Source organism: Strigops habroptila, chromosome 3, assembly GCF_004027225.2.
Source record: "Strigops habroptila isolate Jane chromosome 3, bStrHab1.2.pri, whole genome shotgun sequence".
In the NCBI taxonomy this organism is placed as follows: domain Eukaryota; kingdom Metazoa; phylum Chordata; class Aves; order Psittaciformes; family Psittacidae; genus Strigops; species Strigops habroptila.
This window is the reverse complement of record NC_044279.2, coordinates 74,600,010-74,621,816: the sequence shown is the minus strand read 5'-3', so window position 1 is coordinate 74,621,816 and position 21,807 is coordinate 74,600,010. Positions and strand designations below refer to the sequence as shown.

General features: G+C 43.3%; 2 protein-coding genes across 3 annotated transcripts in view; one reads left to right on the top strand and one right to left on the bottom strand.

The window, feature by feature from the left end:
* Positions 1 to 4,377, top strand: part of FBXO7 (F-box protein 7) — a 47,769-nt gene extending 43,392 nt beyond the window's left edge. The window contains exons 10-11 of the mRNA XM_030477999.1: positions 1,966 to 2,047; positions 4,361 to 4,377. Of these exons, the coding sequence (XP_030333859.1) occupies positions 1,966 to 2,047; positions 4,361 to 4,362 (84 nt within the window). The 3' untranslated portion in view covers positions 4,363 to 4,377. The remainder of the gene's footprint in view (positions 1 to 1,965; positions 2,048 to 4,360) is intronic.
* Positions 1 to 21,807, bottom strand: part of SYN3 (synapsin III) — a 201,995-nt gene that overhangs the window by 33,545 nt on the left and 146,643 nt on the right. For both annotated transcript variants that reach the window (XM_030477996.1, XM_030477997.1), the window contains one exon: positions 3,492 to 3,554. In XM_030477996.1, coding sequence (XP_030333856.1) covers positions 3,492 to 3,554 — 63 coding nt within the window. The remainder of the gene's footprint in view (positions 1 to 3,491; positions 3,555 to 21,807) is intronic.

The window sequence follows — 21,807 nt, the reverse complement described above, 5'->3', positions numbered from 1 at the left end:
GACTAGCAGTACAGAGACCACTTCTTATGATTTTCCAGTGCCAGCAAAATATGAAGTAGATCCAAATTTTAAAAGAGATATAATGGTGGTCATGGGCGAGGCTGAGGGGCATGTGTCCTATTTTGAGATGAGACTATCTGGGGCCCCATTGTCTCTCTGTGTGAAGGCTATTCCTGGTGTCCCTGTTCAAGTCAATAGAGAGGCTGTTGTTTCTGGATTTCTCAATGGAAATTTCAAAAGATGCCTTTTATTGCAAATTTGCTTTATTCATCTCCACCTGCACCTTACATGCACTTGGCAAGAGCATTTCTATCACTAATGGTATACTGCCACCCCTTTTGGTTCTGAGCTTGAGTACTAACTGTTCCTCTTCCAAACTAAAGACAGTCAGTAGAGCCTGTTTGTTACAAGTCCTAACATGGTTACTTTAGCTTTGATGATTCTCTCTTCAACCCTCTGATCAAAAAATGTGGTGAGTGAATTCTGTGAAAATGTTGTGAAAACAAATGATATGTGATAATGAAAGTCTGGCCATTATAATTATAGTCTTTCTAGCCATTATTGCAAAATAATAAACACTTGGCACTTCTTATAGTGCCAAGAGCCTTAGGAACATGAGTTATCAATAAGAGTAAGGTAATCATTGTAATCTCTCTGCTCTGTAACATAGAGAAACTGGAGAAGAACTGTGAAGTGACACAAATCTCCCTGCAAGTCAATGGTGGATCTTTTTGGGGAAGAGGCCTTTCCTGTGTCCAGAGTTTTTCTGGCTCCTGGCCACTGCTTTAGTACAAATAAAGAATAACAGTGGACTTCCCATCTTTGCTCATTCTTCTAAGTTTTGGTGCCTCCCATTACGTGTGATTTTACCATTAATAACAAGAAAAATGTAAGTACTTCCTTGACAATTTCTGATGGTAATGAGACTGTAATCTGAATGCTCACACCCTTTGAAGCACCCATTACAGGTATAAATACAGGGCTTACTATCTTGGCATTGTTAATTGCAGTAAGTACTATTTTTAATATTCACATGTGGACTTTGGCTAATAGGTTGGTCATTTTATCCTTTGTTTCTTCAGTCACTGCTTTTATAGAAAACATGACCCGATGCAGGTGCTTTATTAACATTTACTTTCTTATGCTCATCTAAACCAAAAGCAAATCTCTCTCTTTTCATATTACTTATATTTTACAGATAAAGACCCGCTATTTCTTGCTATCATTTCTACTTCTGAAGACCAAGGCTAAGAAATCTTTTATCTCTCTGTAAGCTCTTTATCATCATTGGTTATTGCTTTTACATTATGATGGTTAAAAACACCATATTGTCTCCTGGAAACTTTCCTCTTCTGAATTACTTTATTGGAGGTTTGATTTTGCTAACCTATAAATGTTACTTTTTTAGTATACCCATAGTTCTGCTTATCTGTATTCCTCCTAACATTTTCTATCAGTTTCTTTCCATCAGTTCCACTTGGGCTTGAACCCTATTGTCTTAAAAACAACATGAAACAAATTCCTGCAACTTGTCTTTTAAACCAACAGACCTGTTCTTCATTTTATTTTCACTCTCTTCTGTTTTTGCCTTCTGCGAGGAAATGCAGTGAGACTTCAAGAAGACTAATTTAATCAGTCTCAACTTTCCTTCAGGCTGCTTGTGGCTGGAGAATGGCCCAAACTAAAACCATAAGGTCAACAACTGCTCCTTCCCATTCCTTCCTCATCTACCAAAGAGAGCAGTGTTGAAACTCTGTGCCCAAATCCACATCAGACTTTGCTTGTAGTTCTTAATTTCATAATGGACTAAAGTAAACTTGGCCTCAGGCCAATTCTTTCTTCTAAAATGCTGGATGTCAGCCTATCTTCATCTGGAACAATTTCCTACGTACCCCCCTTGTACCTCTGCGTACAACTATGCCTGGAGTTTGAGTAGAAATGCTTTTCTCCTATAACTTGTGACAGCAAAAATCAACATCATTAAAGAATGAAGTAAGAGGGAAAGCGAGAGGTGGAAGAAGATCTGGTATCTGGTGCAGAAGACAATAGCTAAATATTCTGCAGAGAGTTTTGTCCTGAAATACTGTTAAGATTGGGGTACTTTTCTCTGATTCTGCACTTGTTTCTGTAGTCACCGAGAGTCCTTTATGCACAAGAGAGACACTCGAAGCCCTCCCCACATTACAGGTCAAATTGCAGAGCAGAGAGATCCAGGATTGCAGGATCTCAGGGAACTTGAAACCTTTCCTCAGGGAAAGGTTTCTTCCTCCTGGTGTTCCTGGTAGGATTTTGCTAATGAAATCCTTCCTATGGACACGTTCAGCTCTAGGCTGTCTGCATGTACTTTAATTCAATGACACCTCTGCCTGTTTAACACACACACTGCCATATTTTAACATTTCCTGCTTATTTAAATGTTTGTTCTTTGATGCTGAAAGACAACTTCACCACTGGCCCAAGGATATGAGCCCACTTCCTCTCCAGCAACTACCATCCAGACAGGGGAACATTGCAACCAAAGCAAGAAAGATTATGAGAGCTTCCACGTGCAATCCAGGAAGCCAGAAGGAGCTCCTGTTTCCAGAGCACAAACAAACAAGCTGTACCAAGTTTAAGTTTGCCATACCTATATATAATTTTCAGGTGAAGTGTGAGGCTGGGAGAAGGTCTGTCTGCTCTACGGAGGCACTGTGACAGTGGTACAAAGTTCATGTACCGCCCGTTTGGATTCAGAGATGATATGTCACAATTTCCTACTTGTGAACAAATCAAGTTTTAGGCAGATAGGGGATGCTTTTTTAAAAGATATATACAAGAAAGAGGAGGCTAAAGTGCAGCAGGAATGTGCTGGTGATGCCTCACTGAAAGGGGAGCCCAGTCACCCCAAGAAACAGGGGTTGCTAATTCACTGGGGGAATAAAGATCCCAGAGAGCCTGGGAAAAACAAACATGTCCTTCTGAGGAGTGAAATGTTTTTCAGGATTCCTTGGCAGGCAACCAGCCATTCTGCTTTGTAAGGTCTTGTTCTTCCTTGCAAGGAGGAAAAAAATAACTGAAGGGCTCCTGTTTTATTGAATCAGGTCATCATAATGCGCTCAAAAAGACCAGTGCCACTGCTCCTCATTGTGAGAGCTATGGGGTGTAGCTGCACATTACAGGTGCTTGAATAAACAACATTACCACTTTCAGGAGAGGAGAAAACATATAAAAGACAAGCCTAATGACTTCAGCCCAGCCAGCTTTTCCCCCACTCTTCACAACCCCCCTTCCCGCATCCCAGACAGCCACCAACCCAATCCCACTGCCTGTCTCCGAGTGCGTGACAGCGGAAAAAGGCCTTTTCTCCCACAGGAACAGCCAGTGCAACCCAGATAGGCTGCAGGGAGGTTTAACCCCTTCTCTGGCTGTCCACACGCCATGTACAATCACAGGAATGCTGTGCCACATATATATCTGTTTCCTGAGCTATAAGTGTTTTTTCTTTTACTTACCTTTCCCATTCCAGCATGAGCATGTCCCAGCTTGACCACTACAGGGAAGTTCGGAGTTGTGAGCTGAAAGACAAAAGAAGGAGCTTCTCATTAGTTATTTCATTCCAGCCACTGTATTTGAAATAATTTACTTTAATTTAGCAGCTTTTATCCCATTCCTGTATGCTAATGGGAGAATAAAATGGTCAAATAAAGATTGTCCAGGTAGCACAATAAGTAAGCAGCTCTTTGCTGGACCAATATGATTGAAAATGGAGGCCAGGCAGAATTCCTCAGATCTCACCCACCTTTGCTGCCTCATAGCAGCGACTTCTAGAACCTTATTTTTTCCCAGTGCTTTTACCACCCTGTACATATGGATGTATGTACACCCATATGAATGGAAAAGAAACTGCACCTGCAAGCTTGACTCAGTGAACATTTTCAGATGCTGAGAATATCTGAATTGTGAGAAAGACAGGGTTAGTTGTTTCTATTTTTCCACACAGACTGCTTTGGCCTTTAACTTGAGCGTGAGTAGTCCTTCAGCAACTCCCATTCCCCTCCCACTGGTGGGGGCAAGAAGAGAAGGAACAGGGGCCAACCCTTGGCTGCAACTCGCAAAGTCCATCAATTCATAAAGCCTCTTCCTCTCTTCTCTAACTTCAGGGGTTGGTATAGGCAGTAAAAGAAAATAAAGAAGGGTTGGAATCAGCAATAAAAATAGAAAAAAATATGTCATGTCTTCTCCCTGGCTTGTGTGGTGTTTACATTGGGCAGGGTCCTGCCATCCAAGCCATGCAACTGCATCCTAGTGCACATGTGGGATTTTACTTTGAGAACTGCAAGTATCGTCTCTGTCTTCTACTCCCCAGTTTCATGCTCACTCAAGGATTCACTTGGAGCAATCAGAGAGCTGGGTGGCTGGACTGGTAGAAACTAGCCAGGAGTAACCAGGATAATATACATACCACACCTCCCCTACATACAGGTTGGTCCATTTCTATGCCTCTGCTTGACATTGCTGTGATCTTTTCCTTGTCCTGTGCTCCTGATTCTTGCGATCTAAATGCTATCCATTCAGTACGTAATCTGTTATTTTTTATTGCATATTTCATTTTCTTTAATGGGAGTTCTTTTAGAAGATGATACTTTTTACCTAAATGCCTGAAGCAATGAGCTCTATTCATTAAGCAGTTAACATGGAGATCTGGCAATGGGAAGGAGTTGAATTTTGACAGATAAATGGCTCTCCTATTTGTTTAAGTTTAAGAATAGATAAACAAATTGTTCTTGTGCTAATTGCCAATTGTCTGTATGGACAGGCAGGCACTACGCCCTAAAGATAGAATGGTGCTGCAGTTTCCATCTGTGGTGGCTCACTATAAATAACAAAATTAGCAATGAGCACTGATTTGTTTTACTATTCGGCTGCTTATGTAAAGGAATGTCACAGGAGAGCAGAGCAGTGAGTGCATCATGCTCTCCAACAACCTGTGCCACTTGAGAGGACTTTCTTCAAGCAGAAAGCTGGAGGATCCTCTCCTAGACCACAGAAGGGCACACAGCTGTAATAAATCACAGTCCTGGCATAGTTAGGGACCAGCACCCACTGTTTCACAAGAGGCAAGTGACTGTGATAAGTGCCCATCCTGAAGCCCCATGGTTAAGCATACGTCCAGGCACATGAGTTTTTGCTCTATTTATTTCCCCTTTGCCTCTCTAATTCAGTGTAAGAGCCTGAAACTTAATTTGCAGCTGGTATAAACAAATGAGTGGAGGACTGCACCTGAGGCTCACTGAAGACAAGGCTATGGATGGACCATGCTGGAAGATGAAAGGTAACCTAGCAGTTAGGGCACCCAGCTGCTCAGGCTCTGGGAGACCTGGCTTGCTTCCCAGCACTGTCATCCGTGCCCTATGCGCACTGTTAGAGCCAAAGCGCTTGCAAGCCCTGGCCTCTGCTCCCTGTTTGTGAGCAGAGGCAGCAACTGTTCTTACCGCACAGGAAAAACAAAGTGCATAAAGTGAGCTGGCCTGATACCCTGCCAGGGAGGCCAAAGAAGTGTGCAGGATAGATAATGTCGTATCACCAGCTCAGAGCAGCTAGAGGCAGGAAGCAACATCTCTGCCGCCCCATTTGTGTACCCTACCTGCGGGTTTTGCTGAGGGGGCATAGCTCAAGCATGGGGCCTGGGAGTGGGAAGCATCTGTTTTCCTGTGTACATGCAAAGAAAGCTGGGATCCAATAAACAACTCAAGTTTACTGCTAGCCTTGAGTAAACCGCTGACATTGGCAACTCTCTGTTCAAACCTTCTTGGAAACATGAGCTCAACTTTCTTGTAAGGCTTGGTCTTGTCCTACATAGGGGCGACCAGCTGTTGCCAGAGAGTGGCACACTTAGCTGCATTTTATAATGGGTTTATCTAGTGACAATTGAGCGACCTTAGTCTGTGCTGAAGTTAAGTGGAATCGAAAGCTCTCAACAGTCTGCAGGATTAAAGCAATCACAGTCCACAGCGACCCAATAATGGAGCTAGGAAGCCCTTGCTGAAGTGGTGGAAGCCAGCTGAACTCCACTTCAGCCAGTGGGGATACTTCCAGCTTCCACCAGGGTCTTGTTGGGACTCAAGTCCAATTTCTGTTGCTAATACATAGCCAGCCAGCATACTTGGCAAGCACCCAGACGGAGAGGGGAACTGGAAGAAGGGAGAATGTATTATACATGTGACTATGAGGCAATTCACACAGATATGTGGTGAGAAGTTCTGGGGGTGGCCACAGCCACCACAGGGGTAGACCCCTGAGATGAGTATTTACACATACTTAGTCATAGATTTCCTGGAAAAGAAGATGCTTGTACTCAAAGGAGAGCACCAGAGTTTAATAAGAAAAGCATGTTTTTGCTGAAATTATGCAAAGAAATACGTCGGTGTCTTTCTATGTGTTTATGTGTTTTTTTTCTTGGAAAAATGGGGAAAAACACTTTGATGCTTTTAAAGTGTGCATGAACTGTTGACAGGCTGGTATAGATGATGTCTGCAGGTTTTGGGATGGGACTGTAGCACTGCAGCTAGCTCAGTGATCACATGCAGGGTGTTAGTTCATAGGCATAACTCAATCCTTTGAATTAACATCCCATAAATGTATTCCCAGATGTTGTCACACAAAAGCCTTCAGATGGCAAAGTTTACATATGTGTCTAGAACTTGGTGTTTGAAGATGCCTGTTTAGAGTCAAGTAGGAGTTTGAATCCTGAACTTGGAACTCAGCAAAGCCATCTTTGGTAGGAGTGAAGGGAGAGTCATGAAGTTATTTCCAACTTACAACACTGGTGGCCCAAAGTATACCATTTTAGCCCCTGTTTTTAAGGTCTCTGCTCTGCGTGCAGTATCACTGCAAAGATCACTTTGCAGCGCATCAGTATTTTGGCACTGGTGTGTAAAAGTGAGTGCTGGTATGCATGCATTAGCCTCTATTTGAAAACACATGGCTGTAAACTATGACACTTTCCCCTTTACCCTCTGCCCCTCCTTTCCAACAAATAATGAGGTTTTCAATACTTCTTGTAAATACAAGAATATTTTCTGTATTTATTACTGGTGGAGCAGTAGAACAGTGTGAGATCTAAACTGATATGAAAGAAGGAATCTTAGATGAAACCCGATTTGTCCCATAAATACAATGCTTTCCACTCTTTTGTTTCACTGAGGCCCTCAAGGTCTAAGGTCTCTGATTTTGTGTACTGTCCTGTAGTCCATAAACAATGCAGAATGTCTCTTTTGATTTCCTTCTGATGTGTCTAGTTTTGTGCATTTGTTCACATTATCTATCTCATCTCATATGGTGTACTTCCAATTTCCAGTATAATTCTTTCTTCTGCAAAGCCTTTCCAGTCAATGCTAAAATGAATAGTCCAGGGTGCAATGACATCATTGATAATATTAGGAAGGACCTGGGGAGATGGAGACATTAAAACTATGGTCTCTTGGCACCAGTATTGTATTACCTAGTGTTTTCAATCAGGCCAGAAGCCCTCATAGCACAATGTACTGTCATTTTTGCTTTACCCTTTCCCCAGACGTAATACTGTGATTTTTTTCAAGCTTTTGTAGTGTAAAACTGACCTTTCTGTTTATTTAGCTGCCTCTAGTTTTGTGATGACAAAGTCTGTTCTGGGTGGGTATTTAATGGATTATGGGAATGTTGTTCATCCACTTGAGAGCTAAATGTTGAAAGCAATTGTGTGTGGCACTTCCCTGATGTCAAGTTGGAGGAGCAGTGAATATATATAATTTCCTGTAAAAGCAAGCAAGCTGATTCAAACCTACAGGAAAGTAATGATGTCATGACACGATGTCATTGTGTTTATGGAACTATCTTACTGAAAATCTGAGCTGAAGGTCAGCACTGCTTGCATGCCAGCCTTGCCAGACATGGCAAAGTCAGGGCTGTATAGTGAAATACAGATGAGAAGTAGCACCCCCTACTATTCACTTAATCACTCAAGAGCTGACGTAACGAACAACTGCATGCAGCATGGATCACTCAGTGGATTAATACTGTGGCCCCATGGAGGTTTCTGGTAGCCAATGACTATGACAGACAAGTCCTTCCCCTCTGCTGTTTACCAGACCAGAAATACAACAAGCAACAATGGGAGAACATGTCAAAAAATACAAATTAACACCTGATGTCTACTAAAGACATGTGATATGGATTCCTTTAAAACACACACATGTGTATTCATTACCGTATTATAATTAAATCACAACGAAGAAAAAATCATTAGCTGGGGAAAGAGGGCCTATGCTTCCAAGTCAGCTAAAGTAAATCCTGAGAAGAAGTAGATATCCTCAAGGGTCTCTGGAGGAAGAAGGACATAGGCATTATGATGAGAAAAGTGATGAGATACTTGCGATAGGAGGAGTTCAGTAACAGCTGGATCAAGACAGCATTGTACAAGGTAGGACCTGAAGCAGTATGGTGGCTGATAGATGGGATGGCAGCTGGAATGCAACAGTGCTCTTTCTAGCAAAAGAGAAAACAGCATATAATTTTAGGATGAATTAAGTTTTACAGAGCTTTATTGAGCTGAGTGATGAAATCAGTGCTCAGGATGAGGCGGATGATTTAGTCCATGGTAGTTCTAGTAGTCTGTAAGGAAGGCTTGTAATATAAAATGGGAATAAACTAACATACTTTACGCAAAGCACTGTGAGGGCAGAGGCCAAAGTTTTAGCAAGCAAGCAAGTTTTAGAGAAGAGGCAAGAATGAGGCTGCTGATTAATTCAAGGTTTTGAGGGAGAGAAAACATTCAGTAATTTGAAGGGGACCTCTCTGCTGTAGGCCTGGATATCTGTGAGAGCAATGGGAGGACCGGGAACGAGGGCAAAGCAAAGGGTAAGATTTAAGATGCTTTAGATGGCTGGACTTTTCATTCAACACTGGAGCTGAGACCTCCAGCTTCAGATAGGAATGAACATAGTGAATAACTAGATGTGGATATGGCATAAATCGATTGTGCTACTAAATGATGTCAGCAGTGCCTTAGGGTGCGAAGATCCTTCAGGGTGGTAAAAAATATCTTTTGGTTCCACCATTGCTTTTAAAAAGCACAACACACACAAAAAAAAAGGAAACCCAACAACAACATGACTTAGTCCCCACATCCCTGTGTAAACAAACCACAAACCAATGTTTCAGGGCTCCTAACACTTGCTGTGGTTAGAACAGGTCATGGAAGTGAGTGGAAAGGGTTAAGCACAAAATGGAACTTTTTGTCATTAATTCCACCCCTAATGTTACTTCTCGTTTATTTGAAAGAGTATGATTTTGGGTTCCCAGAAGCCCCCCTCAGCATTAGGAGGATAAGAGTGTGAGCATTTGATATTATTCTCAGCCCCTTGGAGCTTCAAGTGTGAGAATTACATGAACTTATCCAGACAACCAGATGCTCAGCAAAAAAATAATATAGTGTGTGTGTGTGTGTGTGTGTGTATGCCTGTGCGCATGGTTGTATTCACACACATATCTAGCAGCCCTGGTCAATAAATCTCCATCACCACACCTTAAGATACAGGCAAGTTTTTTTAAAGGTTGTTATGAGTACATAGAAAAGTTCATTTTTTTAATGCATGGTGTTTGCTTAGCCAGTATTTTTCAGTGTTGCCTTCAGAGAAGCCTGTTGTCTTTCCTTGTGTGTTAGGAGAATTAATACATTCCCCCAACTCCTTACGTTGAATCACAGAATGATAGAATGGTTCGGGTTGGAAAGGACCCTAAAGATCAACTAGTTCCACCCCCCTGGCCTGCCACAGCCAGGGACCCTTCCACTAGACCAGGTTGCTCAAAGCTCCACCCAACCTGGCCTTGAACACTGCCAGGGATGGGGCATTGAAAGCTGTTTAAAGTATTTTCTTGCAGGGTGCAGTGGAAGAGAAGAAGAAACTCTTGAGTTTCCTCTTCTCCCTGACATGGATTGGGTACTTTCTGCTGTGTTTTTCTCTAATTTGAAAATTCATTTCCTCATGTAAACACATCACAGGGGGAGAGAGAAAGATGGTGAACAACAGTTGTTGACGGGGTAGGGAACTCTAAAATATTTTTTTTTAATGGGAAAACTGTAGTGCCTAAGCTGTGGTCGAAGTTACAAGAAGGAGACAGAGGGGGAAAAAGTGGTTTATGAAGTTATGTTGGAATGGCCAAAGCTATCTTTCCTCCGAGAACCCCTAACATTCACAAGACACTGGCTGACAGAGCTCTCTCTTCACTCTAAAGGCATGACTGTCCTGTCTTTGGGCAAACTCCGAATTCTCACTGATTTCAAAATGAGCAGCATGGAGTTTCTTTAGAGGGAACAAAACTTCCCTGAACTTCACAGTGGAAAACAACTTTCAGCAACAGGCACCTTAGGAGTAATTAGGTCTCACTGAAGCTGATCATTCCCCTGTTACTGCTGGTCTCTAACCTCACCATGCAGTCTGCTGCACGTGCTTTCCTGTCTTCGAAGGGCAGTGAATACAGTTCTCACCCCAGCTTTTACACGAAGTGAAGCCATGTGCCCTGACTGCAAAGCTTGGGAGAGATCCACACATGACTCCAAGGGCTTGGTTGTGATTTCACAACCTTCTGTAGCACATGTGAGAGTGGTGCAGTCTGTGTAAAATGAGAAGTGGGCTCTGGGCTTATTAGTACATTCATCAAGAAACATCTCTGATGTTTTATTGTAAGTCTCATGCTGCTGTAACTGTGTCAATGACCCTGAGCAGCCCTGGCTGACATTGCCGTGTCAGATGCTGGCAGGAAGAGGGCCACAAGCAATGAGCCACGGATGCTGCCTTGTACAGGGAACAGGATACCATGGGCCACTGGAACATTTGAAATACCCTCTGGGCTCCCAAGAGCTGTTGGGCAGTGGATCACCAACTCCTTCCTTCTTGCCATTTTTCAGCACTCAGAGCTATAGAAATAGTAGCACAGAGAACCAGGCAGTCACAGTAGGATGTTTTTGATAGATCCATGTTTTATTTTTATACTTTTTTTAAAAGCATAGCTAGTAATCTTGATTAGTGCTCCAAAGCATAAGGAACTTCGGACATAAAGAAGTAGGAGGAATATGGGAAGTGTCACCCTGCTGGCATCTTAGGCTACATCTGTACTAGTAAACAGAGCAATGATATAGAAAGGACAACAGCCCTGAGTTGAGTATCCTGTTAAACTGTTAGATTGATCTGTGGCATATTCTAGCTCAAGCCAAATAGCCTTCTCTCAAACAATTTCCAAGCACAATATGGAAACCAGCATAAGTCTGCAGCTGTACCCCACAGGATACTCTGGAAACTAAAAGTTTGATAGCACAGCTGGGATTGCACCATGCCAGAGTTGCCAGAGAACTGGCACTGTATGGTTTGCTGCTGTTGATGAAGCCTCAGTCAGTCTTACAGGGTTGAGCCGAAGAGTAGTTTTTATCTCACATTATGCCCTATGTTCATGTGCTTTTACATTAATGTTTCATTTCAGTTGTAGAGATGGATGGACTGCCACATGCGGCCATAGGTCATACCATTCCTATACAATAATTTCCACTGACTACCTTTTTCAGATTGAATTCATTGTAGGTGTATTATTCACCTACAGCCATGGATATTTACACCACATTTCTTTTGTCCACTGACTTGGAAAGTAAGGTATTTGCCTCACATGAGAAATGTTTATGCTGTGGGCCCAGTTTGTCCTGTTTTACAGCCAGATCTTGTTTTCAGCATTTTGAGACCTTGGGCTCATGCAGGAATTCAAATACTTCACTAATGTGGCCTGTCAGTGATATACACATACCCTACTTTTTGTGCTCTGGGACATAAATGTGGGGAGCGTCTCCAAAGCCCTGTTCCATGGACCTACCTCCTCCATGGTCTACATATGGAGTTGAACACTGGCAGAGGTTCTTCTGAACCCTGCAGTTGTTGTGGCATCTTTTGTATGCAGCTAGAGCAGCTAGAGCAGGTGGGGGCCAAGTATGAGCCTTCTTCTTCCTACATCCTCATACTTGTGCTTCAGTTTTTAGTTTCTTTCTCCAGATAAAAATCTTCTGTGTGTTTCCAGACAAATTTTTGACCTGTGCCAAAGAGACTGTGGACATGAAAGGCAGCAATTGTATCCTATGATTGAATTAGCTCTGTGCCTCTTGAGATTTCTTAGGAACTTCCAAATTACATGGTTTTGCTAAGAGCCAAAAACTGTAGGAAGGGCTCTATTTCACCATCTTGCTGAATTCAGCAATTGCTTGGGGAAGAAAATGAGGTTCCAAAGACTTCATATTTTGAAAGCTGAAAGTGTCATGTTTCAATGAGTCTGTGAATGAGCAACAATTAACTTTTTTAATCCAAAAAGGAAATTAAACACTTTCAAACTGCATAGGGGAAGTTTTTCTGACATGAATTTTATTTCTCCATGTTTCATTCTTGAGGCTTTTCGAGATTTTTGACTTAAGGTTAGGGAAATAATCTGAAACCTGGAAAGCTCTCAAGAGCTGAGAAAACCTTCTCCTACCTAAGGTTAAGGGCATGAGCCCACAATGGCACCACATGGGTATTTGTCTCCCTCTTGTGGCTCATTCCATGAGATAAGACACAATCCTGCTCCACCTGTTTGCTAAAGCCATTCATGCTTCTAATGAACTGGAAGAAATGTATCCAGTGGGTATCCTGTGCAACTATCCTATATGCAAACTTTGACTAGTAACAACCTAGTTTGTCATTAGGAGTCAAACCCAGCCGGAGAGTAAAGCAGGCTCCACACAGGACATAAGCAGAGTTATTTTCAGCAGGGACTGGCTTCTGTTTACATCTTTTCCAGCTCTAATGAGAAAGGGGCTCCTGAAGTGAACGCATTTAGAGGAAGACAGAAGAAACCACTGTGTGGATCAGTCTTTTTCATCTCTCAACCACCACCTCGGTCAGCGGCATTTTTTCCCTGCTGAGCATACACATTGATGTATCGCACACAGGCTGCAGCGGCCAGGAATGGCAAGCGGCAGGAAGCAGGGAAATTCCTTTTGGAGTAACACATAGGCCCTCTTCTTTAGCTTGGGCAAGCCTGGAGGAGCAAAGGATGCTGTGGTCTCTGTAAGCCCACTCCTTCTGTTTTGTCTAGAGAGAAAGGGTTTGCCCTTTACTGGAAAAAGAGGTGGAGACCTGAGCTGATTTCATCTGTGAGGCAATATCTCCACTTCTCTGGGATAAATGAGACAAATGTGAGTGAGCTGGTCCACGCCCAGTAGAGGAAGGTATTTGTTTCTTTCCCAGGCACATTACTGAGGCTGTCATGGGATCCAGGTAGGATTTTGGAATGTGGGCAGAAACCCATATGGAGGTAAATGGACATATGCCCGAAAGAAGGGCATTGGGCTCACCAGCGGAGCTCAAGCCTGGCACTCTGGCTGGAGGCAGTACTGGGCACAGGGAGTGAGGCAAGAGAAGTGGAGGCAGCAGTTGCCTATGCTATCTAGTTGTCACCAAATGTGTTGTCCTTCCATGGTTGCATGAGCATTGGGCTCGTCCAGAGACAAAGCCTGAAACTAGTCTAGGAAGATGGGTACTTGCTTCCTTATAATTCTACTTCTTCCCATCAGACTTTATGCCATTAAATTATTTTCCAAAACTGGTTGCTGAAGTCTTTTAGAGCTGTCCTGGATTTATCATGGAGATAGTGCCAGCACCTCAGAAATGCAGGAACTGAACTTCTCTAGAAGCTCAGCTTCTGTGCTGCACAAACAGTTGCCATCAATATATATAGAGCAAGCTTCAGCAAAGCAGGAGCTCCTTTTAAACAACAACAACAGAAGTCTTTGCACTGACAAATAAAAAGTGTTTGCTCTCTCAAAAAAGCTAAATCGTACCTTAATCTGTTTAGGACTGCTCAAAACCTGTAAGATAAAACTTGGTCTCAAGCAAGAGAAGCCAACTGGGCTTTTCACTTCTTCTTGGCTTTGTTTCTTAAACTCTGAATTCAAATTTGTTTACACTTATCCTTGTGGGCTTCTCAGCTGATGGGGTTTCACACATCAGTTGTGGGTGGGACAATGAAGAAAGTGTTCAAAACTTCCCATGCAGAGGTGGCTCAGCTAATTCCACGCTCAGACAGTAGCAGGTGTCCAGGCTGCGTGTATGTACACTTGTGGACTTCAGTAGCAAGAATCTCTGATACTGGACTTCGGGAGAGAGTGCTATTTCATATGCATTTTGTAGACAGCCCTAATTAGCTAAATTAGTTTGTCTGCATCATAAATGTAAAGCAGCGCACACCGGATTTGTCTCTAATTGTGCCATGGCTGTGGTGATGGGTTGCAGACTTTTCTTTTTTTAAAAAAACCTTTCTCATTAGTACTTCGCTTTAGGCATTTGTGAGAAACCACAGCCTCCAAAAGCTCCCACTCCTGTCCTCTTAATTTTGACTCACAAGGTTTTAATGGATGAACAGAAAGCAAAGAAAGCCTTTGGTTCTCATACCATTCAGCAAACCTCCGGCTGGCACTGGCATTGTTTGGGAACCCTTGTGGGGATGAAAGCAAACTCTGTACAGATGTGGCCTCTTCTGAGACCGCTCTTTGAGGCCTGTTGATTCTCAGAACAAAAAGCACGTGAGGAGGGTGACTGGCAGGGGATTTCCATGGGGTGCTCGAAGTGAAGTTATTTTAAACTGATCCTGCACCACACAGGGCTAGCAATAGTCCTTGGTGGGAGGGGATCCCAATAGCACAAACGCTGCTGTGACCCTTTGTATGCAGTGAATTCTTCCATAACCTCAGCGGGACTGGGGCTGGCATGTCCACTCTGCACAGTGGGATAGGGACACTGCATGGAGATCCTCTGGACTGATAGGCTCATGAAACACATCATGATGCAGGCTCACCAGTTTGGAGCTGTGAAATGTAGAGCTGGATGAAATGGCTTATGCAAGGACAGCTTGGGTGTTTCTGTTCCCAGACCTTTCTAGGGAGGGAGAGGGAGGTTAGCATACATGGATCTGGCTGCTGTGTGTTTTTGGACCTTTGTCTCCACCTGTAAGAAGTTAATGGGGCGAAGCCATCTGGTTGGCTATCTCTGTGCCTGCTGTGAAGACACGCTCGTGAGTACTTATGACAAATCCCATCCTTTCTTCCCAAATCCTCATATAGGGATTTTATGAGGCATGATATACAAACCCTGCCCCATGAAAGGATTAACCAGCTCTCAGAAACTAGGAGTGGAAAATGGAGTCCCTCCTGAAACAAATCCCACTATTAGTATGACCACTGATTAAATTGAGGCTTTGGATGGTAAAACTGTAACCAAGGCAGGAAATTTGATTAGAATCATCAATCCAGCTGAATGACTTCATGCAACTAAAGCTATCCTGAACTCATCACTATGGCAGCATGGCATCCCACATGTAAAGACTGAAGGCCGCACTGAAGGCAATGGGAGTTAGCTCATTCATTCTGATGCGGCTATGGTTTCTTTTACAATGTCTGGTAAAGAATGTTTATCTCAAATTTCTCTCCCACCCTAAGGTATTTTCACTGATTTATTGCTTGATGATGTAACTTTTAAGCAATCCTATGAGGATGGCTCTTTGTGCCCGAAGTTGAGGCTGACCATAAGTAGGAGAGCAGCTGAGAGGCTGCGGTCGGTCAGCCAGTTTATGATGCAAGTTCCCAGGGGTAGATGGACCAAAGCTACCTCGAGGCATCCCCATGTCAGGGAGAAGCAAGCTCTTACAGGAACTTAGAGCAGTGCTGGGAAAGCTCAGAGAAAGGGGAAGTGGCTGACCCCTTCTTCCCTCTCATCTCTTCTCCCACATCTGCGAGGTCTCATACAACACCATTAAGGAAAGGCTGGAACTCTTCCCCCTAGAGTGGCATAACTCTGTACCACACCAGCACTGGCCTGGCACCATGGGTCTCCTTTGCCCCAAAGTTTCCAGTTTGCTAAAGTAATGCTAAGAGACACAAATAATTTCTATATGTGATTTCATTCTTTTATGCCATAGGCTAATTGCTTCCTTGTACCACCAATATGTTCCAGCTGTTGGTCTTTATCTGTTTCTGGGTTTCTTCTGTCACTCTGGTGCATGGGTAATTTAGAAATAGTTCCCACATTTCCTCTTTTACTTCAAAAGGAACAAGAAAACAAAACCACTCACAGGCGAAATGTGCTTGCTCCTAATGAATTTCTCCATGCAAGAGGCTCCAAGATCAAATTCCCTAAATATTACCTATCAAAAGGGTTACATTGCATCTGTTGATGCACAGCAGAGCTGCTTCTTTGGTGACGCTGCACATATAGAAGCCCAGACAGAACCATGACAAGCTGAGCTGTGCAGTATGTGACAAATCCAGCTTTAATCTCCAAAGTGGTGAGATTATTTGTCCAAGTTTACAAAGACTGCCCTGGCTTGAGGCCTTTAGTTCGTTTGTAAAATTTGATGTGATCCCACCAAAAGATGACAATGATTAGATTGAATTCACTTCCCCAGATCCACCAGAATCTGCTTGGAGAGGTGGTTTGGTGGTACACAGCACTAGATAGTCAGCCAGAGATCAGATTTTCAGAGTGTAATCCGAGTGAGAGGCGGATTAAAGAGGTCCTTCTTCCCCAAGCCCAGCCTCAAAACGTTTCCCAACACCCAAAAGCAAGATTACAACTAATGTGTTTTCAAGATGTAAAGTAGCATATTGGTTTTAATTATTTTCAACTGCAAATATGTTATGAAGGGAAGAGAAGAGGTATAAGGAGTTGCTTAGAGAGGTGGGTGAACTTGGCAGTGAGATTCAAAGCTGACCTTTTTAAGGTATTAATCACTAAGTTAACATCTGACTTTAACTTCAACAGGAACAAGCTGCTGAGTTTACGGAAAGAGTGAGGAAGAATTTTTCAGTGAATTGGGAGGAAGAAATGAAAACGGAAATGGCTGTATGGGATAGGTGTGAATTGCAAGTAAGCTGGCTAAATGGGGTGAAGCAGAGGCTATTTGTTTTAATTCGGTGTGTTACGGGAGGCAGACGCCCAAGGACACTCTGATCCTTGGTTCCTACTGCTCTCCTGTGCTTATAGCTCATTGATGGGAACCAGAGACCTGAAGAATTAAATACCCAGGTGCAAAGTGAACCAGCTCTGAACTTCAGTGACCTCTATTTCAGACTCATTAGTCTGATCTGTCTCAGGAGTTAGCCAGTGGCCAGAAGCTTTCTCCCAAGGGATATCCAGCAAGAGAGGTTTATTGCATGATTATGTTGCTCATGAGCAGGGGTGAGTTGCATCATGCAGCCTACAGTGCTGATTGGCACATGTATCCAAGCAATGAGCAGGGCAGATTTAAGCTGTGCACGAAATTTTTATAATGAGTGGGGTTTTTACTGACTCCAGATGACACGGAGAAAGCTTACTGCTACTGCTATCCTTGCCAGTTCCTCTCTGTGAACATGATCAGACAAGCCACTGGAGGACGGTTACTTTGGTCCTTTGGGTCACGCTTGGGGCATGGATTAACCTTGTTGCCAGGTTGGCTATGGGAAGTGTATCATTTAGTAGAAGCCCATTTGGAGTATGGGCCCTGAAACTCGTGTGTGTGTTGGCAGCAGTGCGAGGCTGGGACTCTTCTGTGACACGACAGTCCAAGCCCCGCTGGCCAGGCAGTAGGAGGACTGGCACCCTGAGTTCATACAGTGAACCTCGCGTTAGATGTGTCTCAGTTACATGTGCAAAGGATAGTACAATGTATGTCAAGTGAAGAAAGGAGTCTTAGGCAGGTAGAGGAGTGCCTACATCGGGACTTTGTGCAGGTAGGAAAACTGTAGGGCTGACCTGGCCTTTACACTGCTCTGGGGCAGACACAGCCAGCAGGAAGCGAGGAAGCCCCACAGATACCGTGGTCTTTTATAAGGGGCTTAGTCTGACCATATATGACATTGAAAAAGCACTCTGGCTGAGTGCTGTCAGGTAATAAAGTAACAGTGTAATCCCACCATGCATTAGCTCCTGCTCACCCTCTTTCCTGCAAATACAGCCTGATTTCGCAGATATGCAGAAATAAGGGCTTAGATCTAGGGTTTAGTAGAGCTGATCAGTTTGAGAAAATGATTCAGCTAAAGCCAGCACTGACTGAAAACAGAGGCCATTTCCTCTGGTATCTGCTACTCCAGGGCTGCCAGCTTGAGACTGAAGTCTTCAGTGTACGGGGCACTGTACAAAACCATAAGGCAAACATCCAGGCAAAACATGACTGGTGAATAAACAGGAAAGCAGACGTATGCGGGTGTAGTGCAAAGATGGTCAGCAGAAAGGAGTTTCCATCAAGTTGTGATAGAAAATCGTCACTGCTCCTAAGTAGTTGCCCAGTTAATCAGGGGTAGATCCTGTTAGCATGGTGTAGCCTGTTCTGAGACTGATCATTTGACAGATGGAGTTGTGAGGAACCATCACAGCGACGCAGGTCCATCAGCCATTCTCATGACATCGAGTTTTCCCAGGCGTGCTGGCCAAGTGTGCTCAAGCCGGAGTTTCTGTCTTACCTAACCCACAGGCATGGACCTGATCTGTAGTAAAACTCCTGATGAGATTTCACACACTCCTTAGCCTAGATGAAGTTTAAGAATACAGTGAAAGAACTGAGCTCTTCTTGAAGGTGAGTTCTCAACTTCCAGAATAAAAGCCCAGGGTTTAGAAACCCGAGATCAGCGTATTCCCATTGATGAAAACTTGGTTTTGAGCATGATCTGGCAGACCTCTGACTTTCTGACTCTCTGGATATGGAGGAAATTATATTTGTTTTCAAATCCATGCATTGGGAAGGTCTTGCAGTGGTGGTTTCTTCTTGGAGACAAAATGACCTATTATCAATATGTACAATTATTAATTAAACTTAGAATATACTATGCTGAATGATGTGTAAAATATACCCTGCTTCCAGCATTTACAGTCAAAGCAGACAAGATGAAGGAGAATCATCTTCATTTTGGGAATGAAGAACTGAAAAACTGGGAGATAAAGTGACTTGCCATGAATCAAACAGGCAATCTGTGGCAGAGCCAAGAATAAAATCCAGATCCCACTGAAGCAACCTAACCAGGAACATCCTTCCCATTGAATAGTTTAATTAACATAAATTAAGCAGCAAGTTGACTCAACATGTTTTTAATTTTACATGTGTACTTCAGAGAACATGATAATTGCATTTTATAATCTAAAAATAAACAAACACATATGTCTGTCAGAAAAACAGCAGACACACAGGAAAAATAGTTCATCCCTTTATTATCTTTGGTGTGAAGTTCTTTGTTAGGACTAAAATTGTGACATGAAGTGAAGGAAGAAGGCAAAGAACTCTCTCCTTGTGTGCTAGTTTATTAGAATTAAAAATAACTCTTCTTTTAGGTTTGCGCTGTCTGAGTGCCATGGCTCTGTGTAAACAGAAGAGCTAAATGATGGATTCTTTAAGCACAGATCCTGTCAAATCCACCACATCCTCAGTCAGCTCAGTGATGTTCAGTGCAAGAGGCAGAGCACTGAATAAGTGCATCTGAAAGGGTCCAAAGATGGAAGGAGTCTGGAAAGCACCTGAGGCCTCTCATGCCCTGAAAGGGAAGATGAGAGCAGAAGAGATACAACAGCAAATCCCAGTAAAGGGGAAGATGTCTTCTAAGCTCAACAACAAATCTGTGTAGTCTTTGAAGTTCGTTACACCAGGCTTCATTCCCAGACAGCAGGGTGAGCATTCCTCTCTAAAATTAAGCCCCAATTGCTCCCCCCGAGGAATAGGCATGTACTGAGTGTAGGAAAGCTACATATGAGTGACAATAGGATTTAAAGAGAAAGAGAGACAGAGGAACTGATTTAGACCTCATGGGAACATTGACAGAGCCTTTTCTACATGCAAAACACTTGCATTGAATTAAGCTAAATCAATATAAGCCAGCTGGAAACTGATCAATGGGGATGGTGTTCACAGGCAAACAAGAGATTATTTTGCAGAGGCTGCTTACCAGCCAAGGCCATGTAGCTCTGGTCAGCACAGATTCACAGGGAAGGTCAAAAGGCAACAGCTTTTGTGGTAACCACTCTTGGCAATGCATGATGCAAGCACAGCGCATGTCTGCGCGCTACACCCCTTCCAGATCACAGTAACATCACCACCCCTGACAGCAGAGTACTGAGCCTGAGGCAACCACCCCTATGGATGAGAATATGTCAGCTGGAGCTTGGTGCTGTATTAGAAGGATTATATATCTCCTGGTTTGCCTTGAGCACATGCTGAACAACTGCAAGTCTGCTTGGTGCATGTTTTGTGTGTAGATTAGCCTTTACTATCTTGGGGTTTAGAAAATTTGGCAGACCCGTTTTTTGTCTACAGAGCTGAAAAGGAACACCACACTCTTCCTGTGGCATTGCTACCAGTACGACACAAACCCTGCTTTGTTTTTCACTGGGGCAATTTTATGCACTTTTTTGTCTGTGAGGAAAACGTCAGTAATATTTGATGCACCCAGCGTTATGTCCAAGATTGTGCTTTTGAGGCAGAAACTTAGCAAACTGAAACCTGGTGGCAGCATCCTTCCAGCCACTGAATCCTTTCCACGAGAAACTGCTCCTGTTTCACTCTGCTTTTCTTCCATGATCAAAGCTTGAAGACTTTCATAAGGTCTAGACAGATTCCACTCCTGTCCCCAGGTTTATGTTACTTGCTGCTGAAGAGTTGGCAATGGGAGACCGAATAAAGCAGACCTCTGTCACACTCCTCCAATGAGATACTTCTCACCTAACATTAGACTCATATGAATCTCATTTTTACATCTGCAGCAGCCAGTCTGGACAAACCTTAAAATCAGTGAACAGAAATTGGAGGTTTCAGACCCTGATTTGTCCAGACACATACTTCAGGCTGAGTATAGCTACTCCCCAGTAATGTCTGTATTTCTCCCCACTGATGGCAAAGACTGGTGCTGGTGACCACATCAAATATACACACCTACAAAATACCCATCTACAGAATACATGTCTACATTTAGTTAGGTGAATCCTAGCCCTTGAATTTAATTGATTTTGAGCAACACCCTGGTGTCCATAGGTAAAAAAAGCCTAAGAAAATGCTCCAAATGGAAGAATGTAGTCACTGAAGTCCTTACTTTAGAGGAGGTGGTGCGCTCTGGGAGTACGGGGAGCAATTGGAAACAGTTTAAGCAGGGCGTTGTTGTCAGCCAGCACATAGTGGGGTCCAAGGAAAAGAAGGAGCCTGATTTGCTCTAAGGTGCTGGGCAGTAATCTGCGGTGATTGTGCATGGAAGTGTGGACACAAGCAGTGTGTCTTTCTGGCCTCCACTGCTAGAATGTGGGCCTCAGTGATTGTGGGAAATCATGCAAATGGGCTCTTCAGGTGAATGCTTCTGCAACAGTAAGAGGTAGCTTTATTTTTGATAATAGCTGGTGCTGAAGTACTGGATGCCTGTAATAGTTTTGAATTAAGCCTGACATCTGAGGCTCACCAGGGTGCTGTATCACAGGAATTTGAAGAATACTGGCTTCCACATAAAGATGAAACATGTGAACCATATGCCATTAAACAGTACAATAACTAGGCAAAAATGCAGCAGAATTTGGGGCTGTCAGGGAGTTGAAGAGCCAAGCTCCTTCACTTTGAGGAGCTGAGTCTCTAGGAAGGGAGCAAACATGTCTGGAACCTGAGAAACAGCAGTCAAAATCTATTGGAGGACCCAGAGTTATTTTTTTGAAATGGTATTAAGATTTACCAGCCAAAGGAAGTTACCTAATTCAGACTAAAACCTCCATAAGACAGTGCTAT